Below are 21829 nucleotides of genomic sequence, written 5' to 3'. Positions count from 1 at the left end.
CAAAATCTTTCATTGATGCATATAAAAAAATCTTTCTCTATAAAATCAATTACACTAATTGATGCAGCTAGATCAAGGATATATAGTTAAAAATAAAATAAAAGAGAACAAATGAGAGTCTAGACCAAAAATAACAATTATTAGAGTATTTCCTAGATTTCTATCTGTTTCTCCATATGACTTAGATAAATGGACTGATTTTTGTTTATCAGAATTATTATTGTACAAATCTTTCATTATATTGACATAGATTTTGGTCACAACAACAAATCCATAAAATCTAAGAGATGCAAACTCTAAAATTGATCATTGAAAATTGCTAATGACAAGAACTAGTTGCAATATCACACCACCAAGAAATGAAGACTTCAATGACAACAAAATTCATTTGTTCTTGACAAATGACAATGTTCATAATCATAGCATGATAACATTATACTATTTGAAAAATCTAGTTGGCCACAGAATTGTATCAATAGTCGGAAGTTTCCATTGAAAGTAAGCAATTGCTTCATGATGAAGTCGATATAGAATTATTGATTAGTAAAAATATAAGAGTCGTGTTAACTTCAAATTTATGGATAGAAGCGGGTCTTGCAAATGGAGCTCTAAGGTGCATTCAAAATATTATATAAACCAAGAATTGTGCCACCATAGACACCAACATATGTAATGGTTTAGTTTGAAAATTACTTAGGAATTCTTTTTTTAGATCGCAACCTAAAAATTGTTCCTATCACAACAATACAAATAGGTTCAACAATACAAATACCATTAGTATTGTCTTCAACATTAACAATCCACAAATCATAAGATTTGACACTTTAAAAAAACCATTATCGATATAGGAGCTGCAAGAATATTAGGAATTGCATTTGTGGCTATGTCTCGTGTAAAGTCTTTAGAATGTTTAAGAGTTATACTACAATTCACATATGATCATTACTAAAAAAAATAAAAAAGGGAAAATAACTTGCCAAACGAAAACAAGAAGAAGAGAGATTGAAAGAGTTAGAATCAATTTGATGTTTTGATCTTTTAAATTAAATAAAATTCTACATCAACAATGTTATCAAGGTTTGTAATTCTCTTCTTATACTTTTATTTTGTTTTACTCAAATTAATCATTTTCTTCTCTTTCTTACTATAACAATTTCTTAATAGCATTATATTGTAATCTCTATACTTAATTTTTTTTTTTTGATAAAAGTGGATAGAACCACTAAACTATATTAAATTTTAAATTTTTTTTTTTACAGTGTCTGGTTCAAAAAGCACTGAAGGGAAAGAACCAGTAAGAAAACCCTTTAGTATTGCTTAAGTAACACAAGCCTATCTACCCAATACCAAATACCCATTGGCATAGTACATCAAAAAACCCATCCCAATTTCATAAGCCGCATTAGATATAAAGGAAGCCGTCAATAGAAGTATATAGAAGGAAGATTAAAGTATGATCACTGAAGGATGCATATCCATTATTGCCAAAAAAACACCAGTCTGAACCACCCGTCTCTGAAACACAATTCTCCAACCACTAGTTAGAATGATACCACATAGCAGAAATGAAACCATAATCAGACACCCTGTCAAAATAAACATTGTGATCAAGCATAGCAGAACCCACACCAAAGAAAAGCCACACTAAATAAGGAGGTTGATGAAGACAACAACTATGCCCTTCTTTACTTCAAAAATTCCAAAACCGAGGAAGGGATCTCATCCACACTTACCTCCCGCATATTAGCATCACTGTCAATGGCTAAATTAGCCAAGAAATCTGCAATCTTATTCACTTCCCTATAACAGTGGGAAATCAAGAAGGAATCAAAAAAGTCTAATTTTTGCAAAATATGATCAAGTATATATTGTAATTGCCAACAATTCGACTTCTTTTTCATGACACTTTGAATAATAACCATAGAATCACCCTCAATTATCAAGTCCTTAATTCCCAAAGATATAACCATATCCAAACCAAAGGACAAAGCAAAGAATTCTGCACAATTGTTAGACTTGAAACCAATCGCATGACAACGAGCCTGAATAAATCTTACCTTAGGATCATAAATTACCATACCTGCTCCTGACAGGCCAGGGTTCCCATGAGAAGCACCATCAAAATTCAATTTAAAGTGCCCTTGCGGAGGAGGTTTACAACAAGCAAAATTTCACTTACTTATAGCATTAGTCTTATTTAAAATAGATCCATGAGAAGGTAGGACTGATAACATTCTCCAAACTCGAGTTACCCTACCATCCCAATGAGAAAAAGAGGTAAGGGTTTCCAAATTCTTATAAATAAAAGACAAAGCAACTTCAGAGATGGAAGATTCAATCCTCAATAAAACCTCAGCCAAGGAAGAACTTTTTTGTTTAAAAATCCTATTATTACGCTCTAACCAAATATTCCAAATCACAATAGATGGAGAAATAATCCAAAGACATGCATAGAAAGATGAGGCAAACAGGAGAGGCCAGGCTCTAAAGTGGGAAAGGAGATCCTTACCAATAACAAAGGAAAGATTAAGCTTTTCAAACAACCACTGCCAGCAAGCATAGGCAAAATCACAATGAAGAAACAAGTGTGTAAAGGATTCTAAATTTTTATTACAAAATACACAAGAAAATACTGCAGTAATACCCAACCTATCCAACCTCATTCCTGTAAGGACCCTGTCCTGCACTGCTAACCAAGCAAAATCACCAGCCTTTGGGAGGCAAGCCATATGCCAAAACAACTTGTATGGCCAAGTAGATAAATCTTTAGCAACCAAGAGAGAATTATAGCCATCCTTAACTATGTACTTACCAGAGATATTCCTTGTCCAGATAAGCTCATCGTCAGCATCAGAAGGAATTATGACTCTCTCCACCAACATCTTTTCATATTCCAATTTTACATTTTGATCAATATCTAAAAACTCATTTGATTTCCATTTTGCCACCTTAAGATTCCTACTTTACTCAATTTCAAAATAATTAGCCACAAAGACACCCCAAAGGGAAGAAAGAGTGGAAATTAAAGGAGACCAATCCCTCGAGTTCACCAGAGGGGGATGTCCATTCCAAACTTCCTCCCAAAACCTGACCTTTCTACCATTATGATCAATCCATGAGAGATGAGGCAAAATCACTGATCTACATTTACATAGAAAATTCCAAATAGCTGAACCAAATGGTAAATTAGAAACTTGAAAAACATATTCTCTTGGTCCATTATTTAAATATTTAGAAAACATAATTTGTGCCCAAAAGGAGAATGGTCTCTCATACAATTTCCAAACCAACTTAGCACCTAAGGCTAAATTCTGACTTTCCAGACTCCTAATGCCTGTGCCCCCAAGGTTTTTAGGCAAACAAACTTTATCCCATGCTACCAGGGGGAGTTTTTTCTTACCATCTTTATTATTACTCCAAAGGAAGGACCTAAGAGTATCTTGCAAACTAACAAGAGCCGCTTTCGGAGACTGCAAAACAGACATGAGATAAATAGGAACAACATTTAGGACAGACTTAATAAGAACAATCTTACCAGCCAAAGATAACCATCTATGATTCTAGGATAGGATCCTTCTAGAGATAACTGAAATGATCTTATCCCAAAACTCAACTCTATCTTGCTTAATGAAGAAAGGTATACCAAGATAAGAACAAAGAAGATTTCCAGATGCAAATCCCCAAAAAATCTTCAATCTATCCTGATCTAATTGTGAAGCATGAAGGAAAAAAATCTTTGACTTATCAACATTGATTCTCTGACCAGAAAAGGATGCATAATTTTGTATTATCCCCTTTATCACTCTTGCCTCACCCAAAGAGGCTTGACCAAATAACAAGGTATCATCTGCAAACAAGCAATGCAAAATGCTTTGTGGAACATTCCGAATCCTAATTCCCTTCCAAAGCCCTCCCAGCTTAGCGGCTCTTATAGCCCAGCTAAACGTTTCAGCTAGAAGAATGAACAAGAAAGGAGATAGGGGATCCCCCTGCCTCAAACCCCTAGAAGAGGAGAAAAAACCACAAGGGGAGCCATTAATTAGAACCAAGAACCTTGCAGAAGAAATACAAGCATGAATCCATTTGACCCATGCCTTGGAAAAGCCCAATTTAAGTAGAACAACACACAACGCCCCCCATTCTACTCTATCATATGCTTTCATCATATCTAATTTGAGGATCATGGTCGAGATTCTCTGAGTAGAAATAGAATGCAGAACCTCATGAGCCACTATAGCTCCCTTTGTTGTCTCCCTTCTTGGAACAAAACCACCTTGTTCTAAAGAAATGATCTTAGGTAAAATTTTATCCAACCTTAAAGAAATAGCCTTGGTAAAAATCTTGTACAAAGTATTACATAAAGCAATAGGGTGAAAATCAGCAAATGTCCTGGTAACCTCTTTTTTAGGAATAATTGCAATCATTGTATTATTAAGCGCTTTCAAAACATACCTATTCCTTCTAGCTTCCTCAAGGGCCAATAAAACATCATTTCCCACAAAATCCCAACATTTCTGAAAAAATAAAGGAGTAAAGCCATCTGGTCCTGGAGCCTTATCAGGGTTCATTGCAAAAACAACATTCTTAACTTCATCCAAAGAAAAAGGAGACATCAACATTTTATTATCTTCCAAAGATACCAAAGAAGGAATATTAGAAGAAATGTTATTATGAAGATCTCCATGCTCCAAAGACAACAGTGACTTAAAAAACCTAATTGCCTTTGAAGCAATATCCTCCCGTTCTGTTAAAATTTTGCCATTTGGACACTCAATACAAGATATCCTATTTTTACTTCTCTTCATTTTTGTTGAAGAGTGAATTTTTTTTGTATTTCTATCACCATCTGAAAGCCAGATCTCCCTCGATTTCTGTCTCCAATAGATTTCTTCTCTGGACAAAACTTCTTCAAGCTCTACTTTTAGCAATTTTAGTTCATCAAAAACAAGAGGCACCATACCATGTTGAATCACATGTGAATTAAGACATTCAATCATATCTTGAATCCTCTGTTTTTCTTGAAAGATGTTCTTAAAATGCAAGATATTCCATTCTCTAATATTAAATTTCAAAAATCTCAACTTCTTAACAATCTGAAACATTTGGGATCCAGAGCAATAAGGAGCAGAACTCCACCATTTTTTGAGCAAAGGCAAAAAGGAAGAATCTTTAAACCACATAGGTTCAAATTTAAAGGGTGACTTAAAAGGAGCTTTATTCCAGAATTGATAGGGAAATTGGAAAATGATCTGACCCTGAAACTGGAAGAATAGAGGAAAAAAATTCGAACTCTGAATCAATCCAAACATTTGATAACAAAAACTGGTCTAACCTTTTCGCAATCTGAGAAAAAACTCTTCGCATATTTGTCCATGTGAAAATGCCATTTTGAAACTGACAATCAAAAAGACCCATGTCCTTAATGAACATCCCAAAGTCTTCCATAATTTTTTTATTAGGAAGAATACCTCCTTTCTTTTCTTCCAAGTCAGTGATAGCATTAAAATCCCCCCCAAAGATTATAAAGGGACCATGCCTTAAAGGGGAGGAAATTCTCTTAAGATCTCCCCATAATTTAGACTTCCGTTGAATACCAGAAGGAGCATAAATATTAAAAAGCCAAAACTTAACCTTCGAAAGCTTGCTTTTAATTAAGGCCAACATCCAGTTTACAGTAGAAGCAACTAGTTCAACCTCAATGTTATAGTTATTCCAAAGCAATGCCAAACCCCCTGATGCACCACAAGCTGGAGAGGAGAGGAATTCCCACTTTCTCCAAGAAGAAAAAACCAAATCAGCAGACTCCTTTGACAATTTTGTCTCTTGCAACATGAAAATATCACACTTAACTAAGTCCATCTAGGACTTAATTAAGCGCCTCTTGTTAGGGGCATTTAAGCCCCTAACATTCCAAGATATAATTCTCATTTCTCTCGAGGGGAGACCGAGGCTCCCCTCTTTCCTCTAGACGGAGAAGACTTCCCTTCTCCAAAACTACTTTGAAGATCACGCTTCACAACCCCCGACCTAGTCACAGGAGGACTGATAATAAACCTCTTACTCCTCTTACCCTTAGGAGTACCACTTCCTTTCATAGCGTCACTAAGAGAAACCAAATGCTTCCCTTTCTTAAATTTATTTGGTTGTCCTTTCTTTCAAATTATGACATATCTTTTACAATCAATAAAATTCATTTATATTATGGAAGAAGCTAAGGTCATAGCAAGTGAGAAATTTGCAAAAAAACCTCTCTTTTTTAAGCACATGTACTAATTTTGTTATAATTAACATAGATTTCTCAATATCAAATTTTAATTATCATAATAGTGCACTACGTTGTCTCTTTCCACATTACATATTGTTCTAATACTCTTAAGTTTTCAAACTTTATGATACATGTTCACTCATGCTCTTCTTTGATGATACTATTATATTATTGTTTAACACTAACCTAATTGAAAAGTTCTTATTTCTTAACTTAAAACTAAATGTTCAACTCTAATTATAACAATAATTACCACCCTCCCTTTTTTTGAGTATTGTACTATTTTCGTTTTACTAATGCGAAGTTAAATAAAATAATCAATTATAACCATAATTACAACCTAACACTACTACAAATATTTCTTAATTTAATATTAAATGTTTTATCTCCTATTGCTACTAGTTATATATCTTAAAAATAATCTATATAAAATACATCATTTTTATTTTCTTTAATTCATTTATATTAAATAAATTAGTGGCTAATATTATTTATATATATAAAAATGAAACTAAGAATGATATGGATGTTTTTTCTTTTATTGGTAAATGGTTTTGTTTGTATTACTTTTAAATTTTTGTACAAATTTTCAATCTCATCTCTTATCATCTTCACATTTCCACTATACAAACAATTCTATTGACAATAAATAACAAAAAACATTTTCTAAGCTTCTATTGTTTCTACAAATGAAATTTCTACAATCCTCCCCAAAATTACACCATATACACCCACCCAACTTGATTATACTACCATACTATAAACAAAAAACCAACATATATGCTATCTTTCATTCCTTAATTATGTCTATTGCCACCCGTCCCTTTAGTCATGCTTGTTGAACTTCACCCAAATTCTTCTCGCCTTCTTCCCTTCACCACCCCCTTTGCTCTCTTCTGCCTCCCTAGCCTGGAGGTATCCTTTAAAAAAAATCTAGCCAATCTAGGCCTCAACTTTGTGGTCCTCCTTATCACAAGATGCACTCCAAATGAGGAAGGGTCATAGTAGAGATGCACATTCTATTATGTGGAGCCAATCTCCTCCCAATGTAACAAATCCCTCTCTTGGTTTGGCAATAGCCACAAAGGCCCCAACACACCAACACCATTCATCTCTTATGCACTAGTTCATGAGCCAGTCAACCTCTTCCTTGTTGCCCAATTCCAAACACCATGCTAAAAAGAGGGAGGCAATATCTATATCTATTTGATATTTGTACTCCGCCCTTATGAATTCATCACTGAGCATCATCTCCACCACCTGAAGGTACATGGGATCTTCAATTTTACACACATTTCGTAGTTTGTCATTAGATATCTTCCCCCAGAATGCTATCATTTGTTTGGTGATTTTTAGAGAAAAATCTACCCCCATATCAAATAACAATGTCTCTGGCCTTCTCTGCCAACTTCCTCAATGGAATGAGGCTATGACCTACCCTTCCTTTAAAATATGACATTCGTTCCAATTATCTTGGGAGGGGCATTGTATTCAATGCCCTGTCTAGTCAAGACATGTTCATTACTACCCGTATGCTGTCATCTTCGATGACCACCACTCAAAGACTGTCCCAAATCTCCTCCTCTTTTTCGCACAATAAATTCATCGCATACTTGGACAACCTATCAGCCACCTCATTTCCCTCTTGCCTAATATGAGAGATTTTGAAATCTTGGAATGAAACAAGTTTATATTTAATAATTTTATTCACTTTCCAACTCTGCATCTCCCCTTTGATGATAGCATTAGTGATTATTTGTGAGTCACTTTCCAAATGAATTTTGGAAGCCAAAATTTTGCTCACCAAGTTTACGACGAGCAAGACTACTTTTGTGTCAACTTCATTGTTGGTCCCCTCCTCGAGCTTCTATACACTCCATGCTAGTAAATTCCACACTAGTCCCAAGTGACACATCCTGCCCTAGATGGACCCAAATTTCCTTTCAAGGCCTTGTCGAAATTTATCTTGATCCACCCTTCTTCTGGTTTCATCCATTCAATCTTTTCCTTTGCTTTGTTAGATGGATCAACTCATCAAGGCCCATTAACGAGCTTGAATGATATGAATGCTTTAACATTAATAAAATAATTACAATTAAAAAATTAGAAATTTAATATACATAAATAAATTAATACATATTTTTTAAATATTAACATGCATATACAAGATGTTATTTAATTTATATATAGATGATTAATTTTTTTTTCAAACAAATACATCTACAAAATGATAGATCTCTTGTATCTTTTACATAAATTTCTCCCATATTAAAAAATACTTTACAGAATTTGTTAAATGGTGAAGACTCGCACTCTTAAATCATCCTTCTTAGATAACTAACTTTATAACCTTAACAAATATTAACCAATAGTAAACATCTAAAGAAAAAAATTCTAATGCAAAATATTTTTTAAAGTTAAGTCTTGTACTGGGGGAGATCGCTCCCGTTTAGTTCCGTGCTCATTCTATAGTTGGAAAGAGATCCGGATTATATCAACACTAACAGACAATTCGAGAAAGCTGAGATATCTAAAATGATAAATAATCATGTGGACGCAGAATTCCATCTGCCAGATGGGCAAAGGAAAAAAAAAAAAGGAGAAACGTGGGTCCTTAAATTCTCATGGTTTCCATGTAATCTCAATTTAGTGGATGAAAATGAATGAAAGCAAGATTGGAACAAGATGGGAGCTCAATGTGCTCGCTAATTCGGTAACAAAATTAAGTTAGCTGCTTCGAGTTCGATACAAACATAAATATAACCTGTGAAATTCTGCAACAGTTCTTTGGAATTAACAAGAATTGGAAAAGGTTATTGGTAAGCATGGCCGGAGCAGCAATTTTGTGCAATTTGGAAGCAATTGCAGGAGTTGTAGGAGACGGAAGGGTAAAGCTAAACATATGTCAGTATACAAATAAAACTTCAGGCTTAGGAGCCAACCCATTTAAATTCTGCTGCGCGTTTGGGGAGAGATTACAAATGAAAGGTAAACCTGCAATTAAGGAGAGCAGAAGAAATACTGGCGTGTGCAAAGTAAACATGCAGTTAATTTTTCCCAAGACGGAGGAAGGCAGGAAATGGCTGGCGCAGAAATGCGTGTTCGGGTTTTCAGCCCCACAAGTTTTGGATGCTTTAAAGGCCCTGCAGAGACCTGCAATGGTTGCGATTTTGGTAGGGATTCTCCTAGCACATGACCCTGCAGCAGCCATGGCTGCCTCGGGAGGAAGAATGGGTGGAAGTGCATTTTCTTCTGGCCGAGGCAGTAGAGATTATTCATCTAGGACCTATTCAGGTCCCAGTTTTTCATATACTACACCATATGCTGCTCCTTCGCCTTTTGGCTTCGGTGGTGGTTTGTTTGTCAGGCCCAGTTATGGTATTGGGTTTGGCGCTGGGTCTGGTCTGTTCGTTATCTTGATGGGTTTGCTTGCAGTTGTTTCAGTGGCTGGGTTTCTGTCTGACCGCGGGAATTCAGGATTGTTTGTGTCATCACAAAAGACAAGTGTTCTCAAGCTTCAGGTATGTCCAACTTTTGTACCTATGTTCATGTGTAGGATGGTAATTGGCTTATTTGTATTCTCATGCTCCACTTAGCTCAACTTCTGTACCTATGTTCGTGACTAGAATGATGATAATCTTCATTTAGTTTTTGCTTTTTGGATTCAGCTGCATAATTTGAGTCAATCTATAAACTCATATTTAATTGAGGGGGAGGACCATGGTTAAATTGGTGCCAAAGCTGGAGCGGATCGGTGAAAATACCAACAGACCCCAACCACGCAGACCAAAGTTACACGACAGAAGCTAGAAAACAATTCAATGAGAACTGAACGTAGTGTTTATTAAAGCTTACGAATTTAAAATTCAAAGCCGATGAGATTGTGCCTCAACACAAGGTAGTCTTAGTCCAAATTAAGCCACACAGGTAGTAACAGTGAGTCACAATGTATTCAAAACAAAACAATACTGGGAAAAAAAAAGTAATAACCTTGGATCACAGCAATACTCAGACACTTATGCTGATGTCACAAATACTCTGCCTCAAAACTTGGTCACTCAGACCTACACTTCGGAGATTAATAAGCAGCCAATCTACTTTCTGCTGATCAATATGCAGCCAACAAAAAGATCTTTGTTGCAGACAGAGGAAGGCGGTCCTTCAATTGCAGGCAGACGAAGCTGCCTCCAAATGTAACACGGTTGTCTTTTTTAATGGGCCCTGTTTGCACCGCTTGGAAACTATTTGAAATCATGAGGATTAAATAAAATCTGATTTGCTTTGACAGTCATTCAACAGAAGGATCTTGACATCGACACCCAACGAGAAAATTTATTTCACCATCTATTCAAATAAAAACTTGGAATTTACTGCCCCATTTCAGACACCCATAGACAAAACAGATAGGACAAAAACAGAAAAACTTCTCTTCTTCTTTTTCACTTTTTTGTTTGATGTGGATTGCTCTTGGATCTGAAGGTGTGCCGGCGTCAGATATCCAAGGTATAGAAAAAACGTGATCCCTTCTCTTGGAGTTCATAGGAATTGAAATGTTCTTTTGTTCAAACGAGCAAAACTCTGCTTAGATTATCATTTATACTCTGCAAGTCCCTTTCCTTTCCATCTTATAAAATACTCTTTATAACATCTATTTTTTGTCTTCTTCACAATCCTTTTTATCAAATTTTTCTTTGCCTTGTTCTGGAATTTGGTCAATCCAAACAGCAATATCTGTAACATCCTCATCATTTGTAGCAACTGTGTCGTTACCTATATATGAGTGTAGATAAACAACATTAAAGATTGGTGAAATATCTATCCCTAGTGGAAGACCAGCCTCGTATTCATTACCAGAGAATTTTGGTAAAAATTTGTAGGTTCTACTTTTCTTGTGTTTCATTTTATTCCTCTCCTTTCGCAGAAATACCATGGTCCATAACTGAATCACTGAACACAAATTGCTCATTGTTGTAAAGTCCCTTGCTGCAATTGTATTCAAATCCTAGTTTTCTTTTGCCTTAACCACTAAATAGCTCGTGAACCTTAGTTGTGGGTTAGAACTTCACCCTAGATGCTGTTTATTGTAAACCCATTGTGGTTTAAAACTGCAACAAAAAACTAGTTATAAAACTATAGATGATATGGCACGAGATGGTCATAAACTTGTTGCGGGTTGTTGTCATGTCCCGTCAATAAGGTAAATCGCGGCCATATAAATAAGGTTGCAGCCATAAACTCAGGTGAGCAGGGCTGACCAAGAAAGAAGACAATAAAATAAAAATAAAATAATTGCATTTCAATAAAGGAGGCTGAGTTGGATTAATTCCCTTAAGGAGCCGACCTAGGGTTTTTATAAGTCAAATGCAACAATATAGAAGAAAGGGCAATCACTATATAATTAAGGCCGACCTTAACAAGGCGAGTTAAAAATAAATTTATATAATAAGGCCGACTTTGGTGAAGGATCACCTCCCTTGAAAGAGGTATATATAGAAGATAAGGAGGAGTTGAAAAGGGAGGAAGCAAGGGGAATTAATTTAATTGAGAGCAGACGAACCAAAGCAGAAATAGCAGAAGGAGAATCATATCAGAAATTAGAATACACATAATCTGCATACAGAAAGAAGGGATCATGAAAAGGATCTGAAATATAAGACAGTCTGATCTGCAAAAGGGCATCAATGAATCATTTTCAAAAGTAACATTGATAAGCAAACAATATCATGCAATTTAATAGATAGATTGAACCATTCAGCAAAAGCACTCATCCAAGAGAGCAGGGATCAGCATCCAAAGAGGAAATCAGCATCAAGTCAGATCTGTCTAAATTGCAACAGCATACTGAAAGAATATAAACTACAATAATCTTATGTTCTACAATTATAGTATTATGAAATAGTGGAATCAATAACTAGTGTGATAATGTGAAATGCATATATTAAATCATTAATCTATCTGTAACCTGGCAAGCAATCATGTGGAGAAGAGGAGGAAATGCAAGAAAGGGGAGCAGATACAAGATCACCATCTAAGTAGACCACCCCATGATGGATGTCCGATGTGCCTGCCACTTGGGGCTAGGAGGGTGAGTGTCCGATCTTGGGCTTAGATAGGAGGATTTCCGGGCACCCTATTGTGATTTCCTTTCCAACCTCTACGATAGTTGATTGTTGGAGAAAATATAGTCATAAGAGGATGAATAAGGAGACATGAATAGGGAGGGCAGATACAAGCACTCCACTTGGTAGACCACCCCATGCTGGATGTCTGATGTGCTTGCCACTTGGGGCCAAGAGGGTGAGTGTTTGCTCTTGGGCATAGTGTGTGGATTGCTTCGGGCCAATCTATCATGCTCCCTCATTCAAACTTATTGTGGTTGAATACTAAGAATGAGTACAGATGTAACATGGCTTATCTGATGAATTATGATGATTATACCTATTTGTACTCATATGTGTGATTATTTACCCTAATAGTTAATTGGATTTATGAATTATATATACATATACAATATTGTCTGATATGATTGCAGCTCCGAAATCAGGATAGTTCTTGTTAAAAGGCTTTTAGTTGGTAAATTTATATCTCTAGCTATCTTACAATTCTCATTTTAATGGAATTTGTGATTCTAGGGTGAAATCTAGGGCAATCCCAAAAGGGGACATTGCAGTCGTTCGAACCCATAGCACTAGATTTAGTAGAAAAAATTTAGTCATACTGAAAACTTGTTGCCCTTTCCCTAGCTATCATTGAAAAAGTCCCATCATTTTTTTCCCAGCCATGATTGAAATCTATCGGACAAACCTGTATAGCAAACAAAACTCTCGTGATTTCTCCGATTCGTTAGCTGTGATTTTTTTTTCTTCAAATGAACCCACGATTCTACATAAAACAGATAGCGATTTTTTCACAAAAAAAACTTGCATGATTTTTGAATTAAAAAACATTGTGCAATTTTCCTTTGCTTGGATGACATGATTTTACAGAAACTTTGCAAGTTTTTACAAGTTTGATCTGCAATTTTCTTTGCATAATCCAGTTATGATTTTCACCTCCCTAGTTTGATAAAGAGGTATATATTGATGATCTTTGCTAAGTCTGGGAGCGATTGTCATCTGCTTTTAAGGTTTATGTCTTGCAAATCCAGAGAGAAGAGGTTTGTGATCATAAGGGTTCAAGAGCATAGTGAAATTTGACTAAGTGGAAAAGGTAAAATCTTTCAAAGGGCCTATTGGTGAAGTTTTTGAGTGCTTTTCATGAACTTACTATTTTTAATAAGTTTCACTGTGTCTACGATTGACCTAATTTTGAGTTTGAACAAGCTTACTATTTTTAGTAAGTTTTTATTTTGGATATATATATAGACACACACACACACACAACAAATCTCAATGATTACATGGAAGCTCAACCATAACGAGGGTTGTGTTGGGAGATATGATGAGATGCCCCAAGTATCCTCTACCCTAGGCCCAACAATAGGACCTTATCCTTTGTGGCCACATGTGGTCCTTAACCATCATCATGAGGTGGTGTACTAGTGAGGGCTTCACACCGTTCCCTCCATCATTTTTAGGGGCTAATAACACTTTTTAGTTTATAGTTGTTTGGGGTGTTTATGTTATGTATGGGTTGCTGAGAGGTTCCCGTGGGGTAGTTGGTAGTTGATAGGTTGTGACGGTTGGCATCTTGGCCAACCGTCGGGTCTATTATAGTGTATGGATGGAACCTCGGCAAGCTAGCATTGTACATGCATATTTGGAATGAAATCAGATACCATAATTCTGCCATATTTGTGTTTCCTGTAATTGTTATTTATGCTTTAATATACATGAATGTTCTTGTTACATATGTTGTTAGTACGTGTTGAGTACTTCTATTTATCCGTGAGTTTACCAACCTCACTGTAGGGACTAAACATTTTGGCGTCGTTGCCGATTCAAATTTCGAAGATCAATATGGCGGTAGGCGGTAACCACTAATGGGCCGACCCTTTCAGTAGCAGTTAATAGTCATTGAAGGTGATACACACGAGGAGCCCACGTAGGCAGAAGCCAGAGAGGATCAACTGATGGGGGATTTGGTGGAACTGTGGGATGTTTCCGTCACCTAGTACGTGCAGAGAGAAACTCAGGAGAGAGTGGTTCTTGAAGGCATGATACGTGAGGAACTCACAGTAAATTCTGCCGTGTTTGATCTTCTGGTGAGCCTTCCTAGACTGCTGGCACGGAAGCTCATTGAATGGCAGGAGCAAAGAGAAGAAACTAGTCGGGAACATTGTCGGCACCAAATCCTACAGTAGTACGAAGAAAGGAGCCATAGGGAAAAAGAAGAGAGGGATACGAGTAGACGCCGTACCCCCCACAATTAATGCCCCTACGTCCCAACAAGGACCAACGACGTACTGGTGTCAATAGAGAAGCAGGTGAGGGGTCTGTATGGAGATCCCTACGGATCAAAGAACAAAATGAACGGAGATGTCGGTTGCGAGAGATTGCCGAAGGGTGGGAGAGTCCGGAAAGGCGAAGCAAGAGTCGGAGTGCGAGTCGGAGCTGTAGTCGGGAGGGACAGAAACTGTGTACGTGGAACGAGTTGGTAGGGGTTGCTAGGACCCTGCCACTGCCAGGCGTAGCGGAGGATGATCTCGCCGTCCAGGCCACTCACCCAGAAACCCCGAGAAGGAGGGACTATAGGAGTGAGGGTGACCAAAGTGCAGAGGATGGGGGTGGATGCGTAGAAGGCTCGTGGACAGAGCAATATGGTTCGATCCGGTCAAACCGTATGGTACCTTCCAGGCACATAATACCTTCCAGGCATATAATAGCTTCTAGGCGCTACATAAAACTTTCTAGACGAAGACAATGGCACACACCCTAGAGAAATAGAAGCTTTCAAAGTTCATGGGAGACATGTTGGAGGACCTTGTGCAACATTGCAAGACATGCGTAACCATCTGGGAGGCAAACGACCAAGACGACCAGGATTACTTGTTGAAGGCATTTCCGACCACCCTTCGAGGATTAGCAATTGACTTGTATACGGACCTTGATGCCCATCATAAAACATCATAGAACAATTTGAAGAAGGCCTTCCAGGAGGAATTCAAACTCCTACGTGATGATAATGAAATTGTGGTAGAGATTTACAATACCAAGCAGGGAAAAAGTGAAAGTGTTTTGGCTTACAACTGAAGGCTAAAGGAACTACTGAACAAAATGAAGAAGAGATGGTTTGTCGAAGGGTTGGTACCGTCCCTCAGACAGAAGATGAAGGTGGTCCCTCCGCCGTCATATGATGAAGCGTACAACCATGAGATGGATATTGAAAGTGAAAGTAAGACATCCCGAGGGAAGCGCCGAATGAGTGATGGTGATAGTACGGATGAAGACAATGATGGGGAGTCTAAGACCATACAAGCACTCCGAAGGGATATGATGAGAATAATGAAAGAACTGAAGACTGACAAAGAAAATGGCAAGGAGGGAAAGGAACTATGGTACACCGACTGTAAGACAAAAGGGCACACTAAGGGGAGTTGCCCTCGAAAAGCCTTCTATGACATCTACCAAGTAATGGGACATTCCATCAAGGAATGCCCGTACAACTTGAAAGCACAGAGCACCCAAGTGCTCTTCACCTAGCTCGACCAAGTCACATTGCCAGTGACACCTCTGAAGCCAACAGCAAACTTAGACGCCTCTCTTGGAGGGTACCGTGACAACTGGCGGGGCAACAACTGGTCTAATAATAATTCTCCAAGGAGTAAAATTCAGTATGACGCCAAAGGACGACCCATGATCCAATGCCGGAAATGTAATGAATGGGTCACTTTGCGTGGGAATGTCAGAGTGGAAACAGTACGGAGAGTTTGTTGTGTAAGTGGTGCGGTCCAGGGAATCACGGGGACACCGAGTGTCCAAAGCAAAAGGGGGTGAATATGCTGGAGGTAAAGGAACTGGAGGAAGATGTACTGGCAATCACAATATTGCAAAGTAAGAAAGCCACGTACCCTAACCCTCGAACGGAGAAGGAAAGACTCCGAGAGGCCAGGGAAGACATTGAACGTGCGATGGCAGAAGAGCGGAGGGCCTCGCACTAGGCTGCCAGTACTCCACTTTGGTCGGGACCGGAAAAAGCTATCATTAAGCAGATGTTACAGGCCACTATACCTGTGCATGTATCCGACCTCTTACAAACCATACCGCAGTTGAGGATGACCTTGACAAATGCAGTCGGTGACACCATTGCCAACCAAGAACACCGAACGGCGACAAAACCATCTAGTACGGCTCCAGTGACGGAACTTGGTATGGATGCCATAGACCCTATGTTGTTCATAGTAAGCATTGGATGGAAACCTTCCGTGGTAGAGATGGAGATAATGGGGCAGAAGCTCACAAACACCATTGTGGATGGTGGGTCTGGTGTCAACGTACTGCTGGAAGAAACTTGGAGGGGTCTTGGCAAGCCTACCCTCTGGCCACCAACATTCCACCTTGTCAGTGCGGATCAACACGACATCAAACCCCTCAGGACTCTCATGGGACAAAAGATGGTGATTGGTACGCAACAATTCTTTCTGGACTTCGTGGTCATTCCACTAGAAAGGAAAGCGTACGACGCCCTCCTCGGAAGGGGGTGGCTGATCATGGCCAAAGCCAATCAAAATTGGAAAAAGAATACACTCTCGATTGAGACTAAGGGTCATAAGTATGTGATTGACCCGAGGAGCCAGGTTGTTAGTGAAGAGCTTGCATCATCCAACTCTGACTCGGATGACTCAAACAAATGGAGTGGGGTTCCGAAGGAGGCAGAGGAGGTATGGAACCCAATGAGGAAGGAGTGTTGGAATTGGACGAATGCTCTGAAGATGAAACTAGTTCATTGGTCGGACTCTTCCATTGGTAGATGGAGGACTACGAGGTATTCCATCCGGAGTGCCACATGTTGCAGATATGCGAGATTGGGGAATCAAGTGGCAGTACGGAAGAGCTGTCATTCCCTCCTGAGTATGGTAGGTACCAGGAAGGGGTGGCACGTGTGGATGACACACCGGCCCACCAGTTTGAACGGGATAAAACTATCAAGTACGAGGAAACCAATGTGAAAAAAGTCAATCTAGGTAAGGACAAGGACCCAAAGGTGATACTCATAGGGGATGATTGGAACTCCGTACTGAAGGCGGCGACTTTCAGGATATTCCTTGAGTACAAGGACGTCTTTGCCTGGATGTACAAGGACTTGAAGGGGATACCTCTGGAATTGTGCGTACACTGCATACCCCTCGTACCAGGAGCCCAACCCGTACGAAGGAGGCCGTATAGGATGAACAAGAACTACATTGCCAAAGTGAATGAGGAAATCAACAAAATGCTGGAGGCTAGGATCATATTCAAGGTGGAGAGAAGTGACTGGGTCTCCCCAATTGTAATTTCCCTCAAGAAGGAGGCCAACCAGAGAAGGATATGTGTGGATTTTAGGTGTCTAAATGCAGTAACAAACAAAGATCCCTTTCCAATACCGTTCACGGACAACATCTTGGAAGAAGTAGCTGGGCACGAGATATACCCCTTTCTGGATGGGTTCTCTGGGTATAACCAAATAAGTATTGCTGAAGAAGATAATCTAGCTCTCAACCCGAAGAAGTGCAGGTTCATGGTGCCACAAGGAAAGCTCCTTGGCCACATTGTTTGCAAGGAAGGACTAAAGACAGACCCGGACAAGGTAGGGGTGATTATCAATATGGAGAGTCCGATGGATCTAACGGGGCTGAAGTCATTCCTAAGCCATGTTGGCTACTACCGTAGAGTCATCAAGGGCTTTGCACAAGTTTCCTACCCCCTGCACAAGCTGACAAGAAAGGGGGAGCCATTCATATGGGGTACAGAGCCGGAAGGAGCCTTCAGGGAACTGAAGGATCGGCGGGTGAGTGCACCGTTCCTGGTGTACTCGGATTGGAACAAAGAGTTTCACGTACACGTGGATGCCTCCAACTTCGCCATTGGTGCCACCCTCGCATAGGTGGGGACATAGGGACTTGATTATCCCATCTTCTTCACCAGTCAACTTTTGTCGAGGGCTGAACGGAACTATAGTCAACGAAGAGGGAGGCACTGGGAATGGTGTACGTTGTACAAAAGTTTCGCCATTACCTGCTGGCTACCCCGTTCACGTTCTACGTGGACCATCAGGCACTGATGTACTTGGTAAATAAAATGATCATCCAGGGTCGGGTAAGTAGATGGCTGTTGCTCTTGCAAGAATTCACCTTCACCATTATTGTGCGGCCAAGGAAGTCTCATGTGATAGCCTATCAACTGTCACGGATTAGGTCAGGGGAGCAGGCCGAAGGGGTGACGAGGACTTTCTGGACGCACACTTGTTCCAGATTGTAGTACTACCATCGTGGTATGAGAAGATCGCCAATACCTCTCTACTTCCACAATTCTGCAGGAGATGCCGCTGGGGGAACGGCGGAAATTGGTAGTGAAGAGTAAGACCTTCCAACTGATCAATGGTCTTTTGTATAAAATGGGACCTAATCAAATCTTGAGGAGATGTGTCATGGAGGAGGAAATCCTCGGTGTCTTGAAGGAAGCACATGACGGATTAGCAGGGGGACACATGGGACCGGATGCAACCGCACAAAAATTACTTCTGGACGGTCTGTGGTGGCCAACTCTACACACTAATGCTCGAGAGTGGGTGGTCGGGTGTGACACTTGCCAACGTGCAGGGAAACCACTCAAGTGGGACTTCATGCCCCTCTTCCCCTCCCAGCTGTAGGAGCTATTTGAAAGGTGGGGTTTGGATTTTGTGGGACCCTTGAAGCCTAGCAGTATGCATAGGTGCAAATATATTGTGGTCGCTACGGAGTACCTAACCAAGTGGGCAAAAACAAGAGCCCTACTAGATAACATTGCTCCTAGTACAACACGGTTCTTGTACAAAAAGATTGTCACCAGGTACGGGATACCCCTTCAAATCACAAGTGATCGGGGAGTGCATTTCGTCAACCAAGTAATCCGTATCATGACCGTTGAGTTTAAAATTTTCCACAATCTCTCTGGCTCGTACTACCCCCGAGCAAACAGACAAGTAGAGGCGACCAACAAGGTGTTGGTGTCAATAATCTATAAGTCGTGCGGGTTGGAGCAGGAGGACTAGGAAGAATGGTTGCCGAAAGTACTGTGGGCTTACCACACAACCTACAAAGTCACTACGAGGCATACTCCGTTCCAACTCATGTACTGGCAGGAGGTTGTGTTACCTGTCGAGTATATTATACCAAGATTGCGGGTGGTGGTGGACAACAAACTTGGTGATGAAGAGAGTTTGAATGCAAGGCTTGAAAGCTTGGTGAAATTGGACGAACGGAGGATGATGACACAGTGGGCAACAGAGGTAGCGCAACGGCGACAAAAGTTTTGGCATGAAAAGCACCTATGACGGGTGAACTTCTGACCTGGGCAGTTGGTTTTGAAGTATAACGGCCATAACGAACTGTGACCAGGGAAGTTCAAAGTTCGTTGGCTTGTACCCTATAAGATCAGGGAGGTCGGGAAGAACGAAGCAGTAAAGCTATCTACCTTGGACGACAACCCAATCAGAGACCCGGTGAATGGTTCGAAACTGAAAGTTTACAGAGAACGAAACAAACCTGTGATAGCGATCAACATGCTGGGATATGCCACAAGAGGAGATTGGACCATTGGGTAGAGTAGGGAAGTGGAAGAAGACCCTGTGGTGAAAGCAGAGCCTTATCGTTGGGATGAAGATTGGGCGAAACCGCTCACATTCATGGAAGAATGACTTGTGCCGAATCGGGTGGAAGGTGTTGCGGTTCCAAGGATCCATAAACACTTGACAAATGCGTAGTTTGGGGACCTGTTGTGACGTTTTCACACATCGCCCCATTGCAAATGGGGACCCATGTTTTTTGCTTTTTAGGGTTTGTTTTCCAGGTCTTTTAGGGTTTTGTTAGTTAGCCTTTGCATTTTGAGTGCTGTCGGGGAGATCAATAGGATAGCAAGTCCGGCTTGAGTGATGTCCTGATCCTGAAATTTGGCTAAGTCTGGAATGTCCTGATCCTGAAATTTGGCTAAGTCTGGAATGTCCTGATCCTGAAATTTGACTAAGTTTGGAAACTAAAAAACCTCAAAAAACTAGATTTTGCAATATAACTCTTGGAGGTCTGAAACCACTCTCAAACATCCTGAAAGTATATATGGAATATAACTTAAAGTATAAGAAAGACCCTTCTATGTTTCTTCTTTCTTATACTTAAATGTTATATTCCATTAAAATTGTCCTGATAGAGAGTTCGAAAAGTCAAATTTCGCTCCTGACCTTCACTGAGGTTCCAGAGCGAAAAGCGCTCTTGTCCCTCTCCAAGGGTCCAAGGCGAATCGCTCATGTCCCTCACCAAGGGTCCAGGGTGAAAAAGCTTAGTGGAGTCATTCCTGACCTTGTTTGGACAAATGGAGACATCAAAGGCATGAAGGAGGACGTAATCAACCCATTGAAGATAGTTTTGAAAGTTAACAAGGCATAAATGAGCTCATAAAGGCCAGGGCGCTCCTGTCCCTCTCCAAGGGACCAGAGCGATTTTCCCTCAAGACAAGATTTTGGCAAAAGGAAGGCAAGTTTCGCGTTTGAGGTGGGTGAAGGAAGACGCAATTGATCCGTTGAAGATAATTTTCGAAGCTAGCAAAGTACAAGTGAGCTTATAAATGCAAAATCGCTCTTGTCCCTCACCAAGGGACCAGGGCGAAAATGGTTCTAAGGAGCATTCGTTCCAAAAAATTGAATAGATCAAACTCAAGATTTCAAGTAAAATGCCATTTTGGACGTCCAGGATGAAGTGTTGAACGTGAAAAACAAGAGTTGCAAGGCTAAAGTGTAAGGGCGCACCTGTCCCTCTCCCAGGGACCAGAGCGATCTTGTTGATGTCCATTATCTTGCCATGCCTAGGCGCCAATATCATCTATGACACATTAAATGCCAATTTCGATAAAACTTTGAAATATTTTTGAAATTAAATTGACATTTGATAAGTGCGCAAAACATTTAATAATTAATTCATGCCTTTAAAAAATCGAAATTTCAATTATAAAGGCATTTAAAATTAATTATTATTTTAAAAATAAAATTGGGGCGCTTGGGGTATTATTTAATGTTTTTATAAAGTCGGCCTTATTCTTTTATTAATCTTTGTTTATTTTTTCCACCAAGTCGGCCTATGGAGAGATGTAGAAGGTGAGCGCTCTATATATTGGAGGTGTTGTTTCACAATTCAAATCATTCAATCATCCTCTCAAGTGCGATTTGGAGAAGCAAGGAAGGAGGTGCGAAATCTAGCTTGTGTGGAGCGAATTTCTACCAAGTGTGGAGACTAAGGAAGGCGAAATTCATCTTGAACGCTATTGAAGAGGCAAATTTCTTGCTAGATTGGAGGATAATTTCCAGATTTTTGAAGACATTTGAAGGCGAATTTCCAGATCTTGAAGAAGCTAGTGGAAGATGGAGTTCTTTTCCAAGCTAAAGGGGGCGCATTTTGCTAAA

The 21829-nt window shown here is 39.5% G+C and overlaps 1 protein-coding gene across 2 annotated transcripts in view; it reads left to right on the top strand.

Moving 5' to 3' along the window:
* The first annotated feature begins 8838 nt into the window (after positions 1-8838).
* Positions 8839-21829, top strand: part of LOC131037898 (uncharacterized) — a 176935-nt gene continuing 163944 nt past the window's right edge. For both annotated transcript variants that reach the window (XM_059220133.1, XM_057970141.2), the window contains exon 1: positions 8839-9786. In XM_059220133.1, the coding sequence (XP_059076116.1) occupies positions 9091-9786 (696 nt within the window). In that variant the 5' untranslated portion in view covers positions 8839-9090. The remainder of the gene's footprint in view (positions 9787-21829) is intronic.

The sequence above is a fragment of the Cryptomeria japonica genome, chromosome 4 (assembly GCF_030272615.1).
Source record: "Cryptomeria japonica chromosome 4, Sugi_1.0, whole genome shotgun sequence".
In the NCBI taxonomy this organism is placed as follows: Eukaryota; Viridiplantae; Streptophyta; class Pinopsida; order Cupressales; family Cupressaceae; genus Cryptomeria; species Cryptomeria japonica.
Note: the sequence above shows the minus strand (reverse complement) of the source record. Positions and strands in the feature narration are given on the sequence as shown.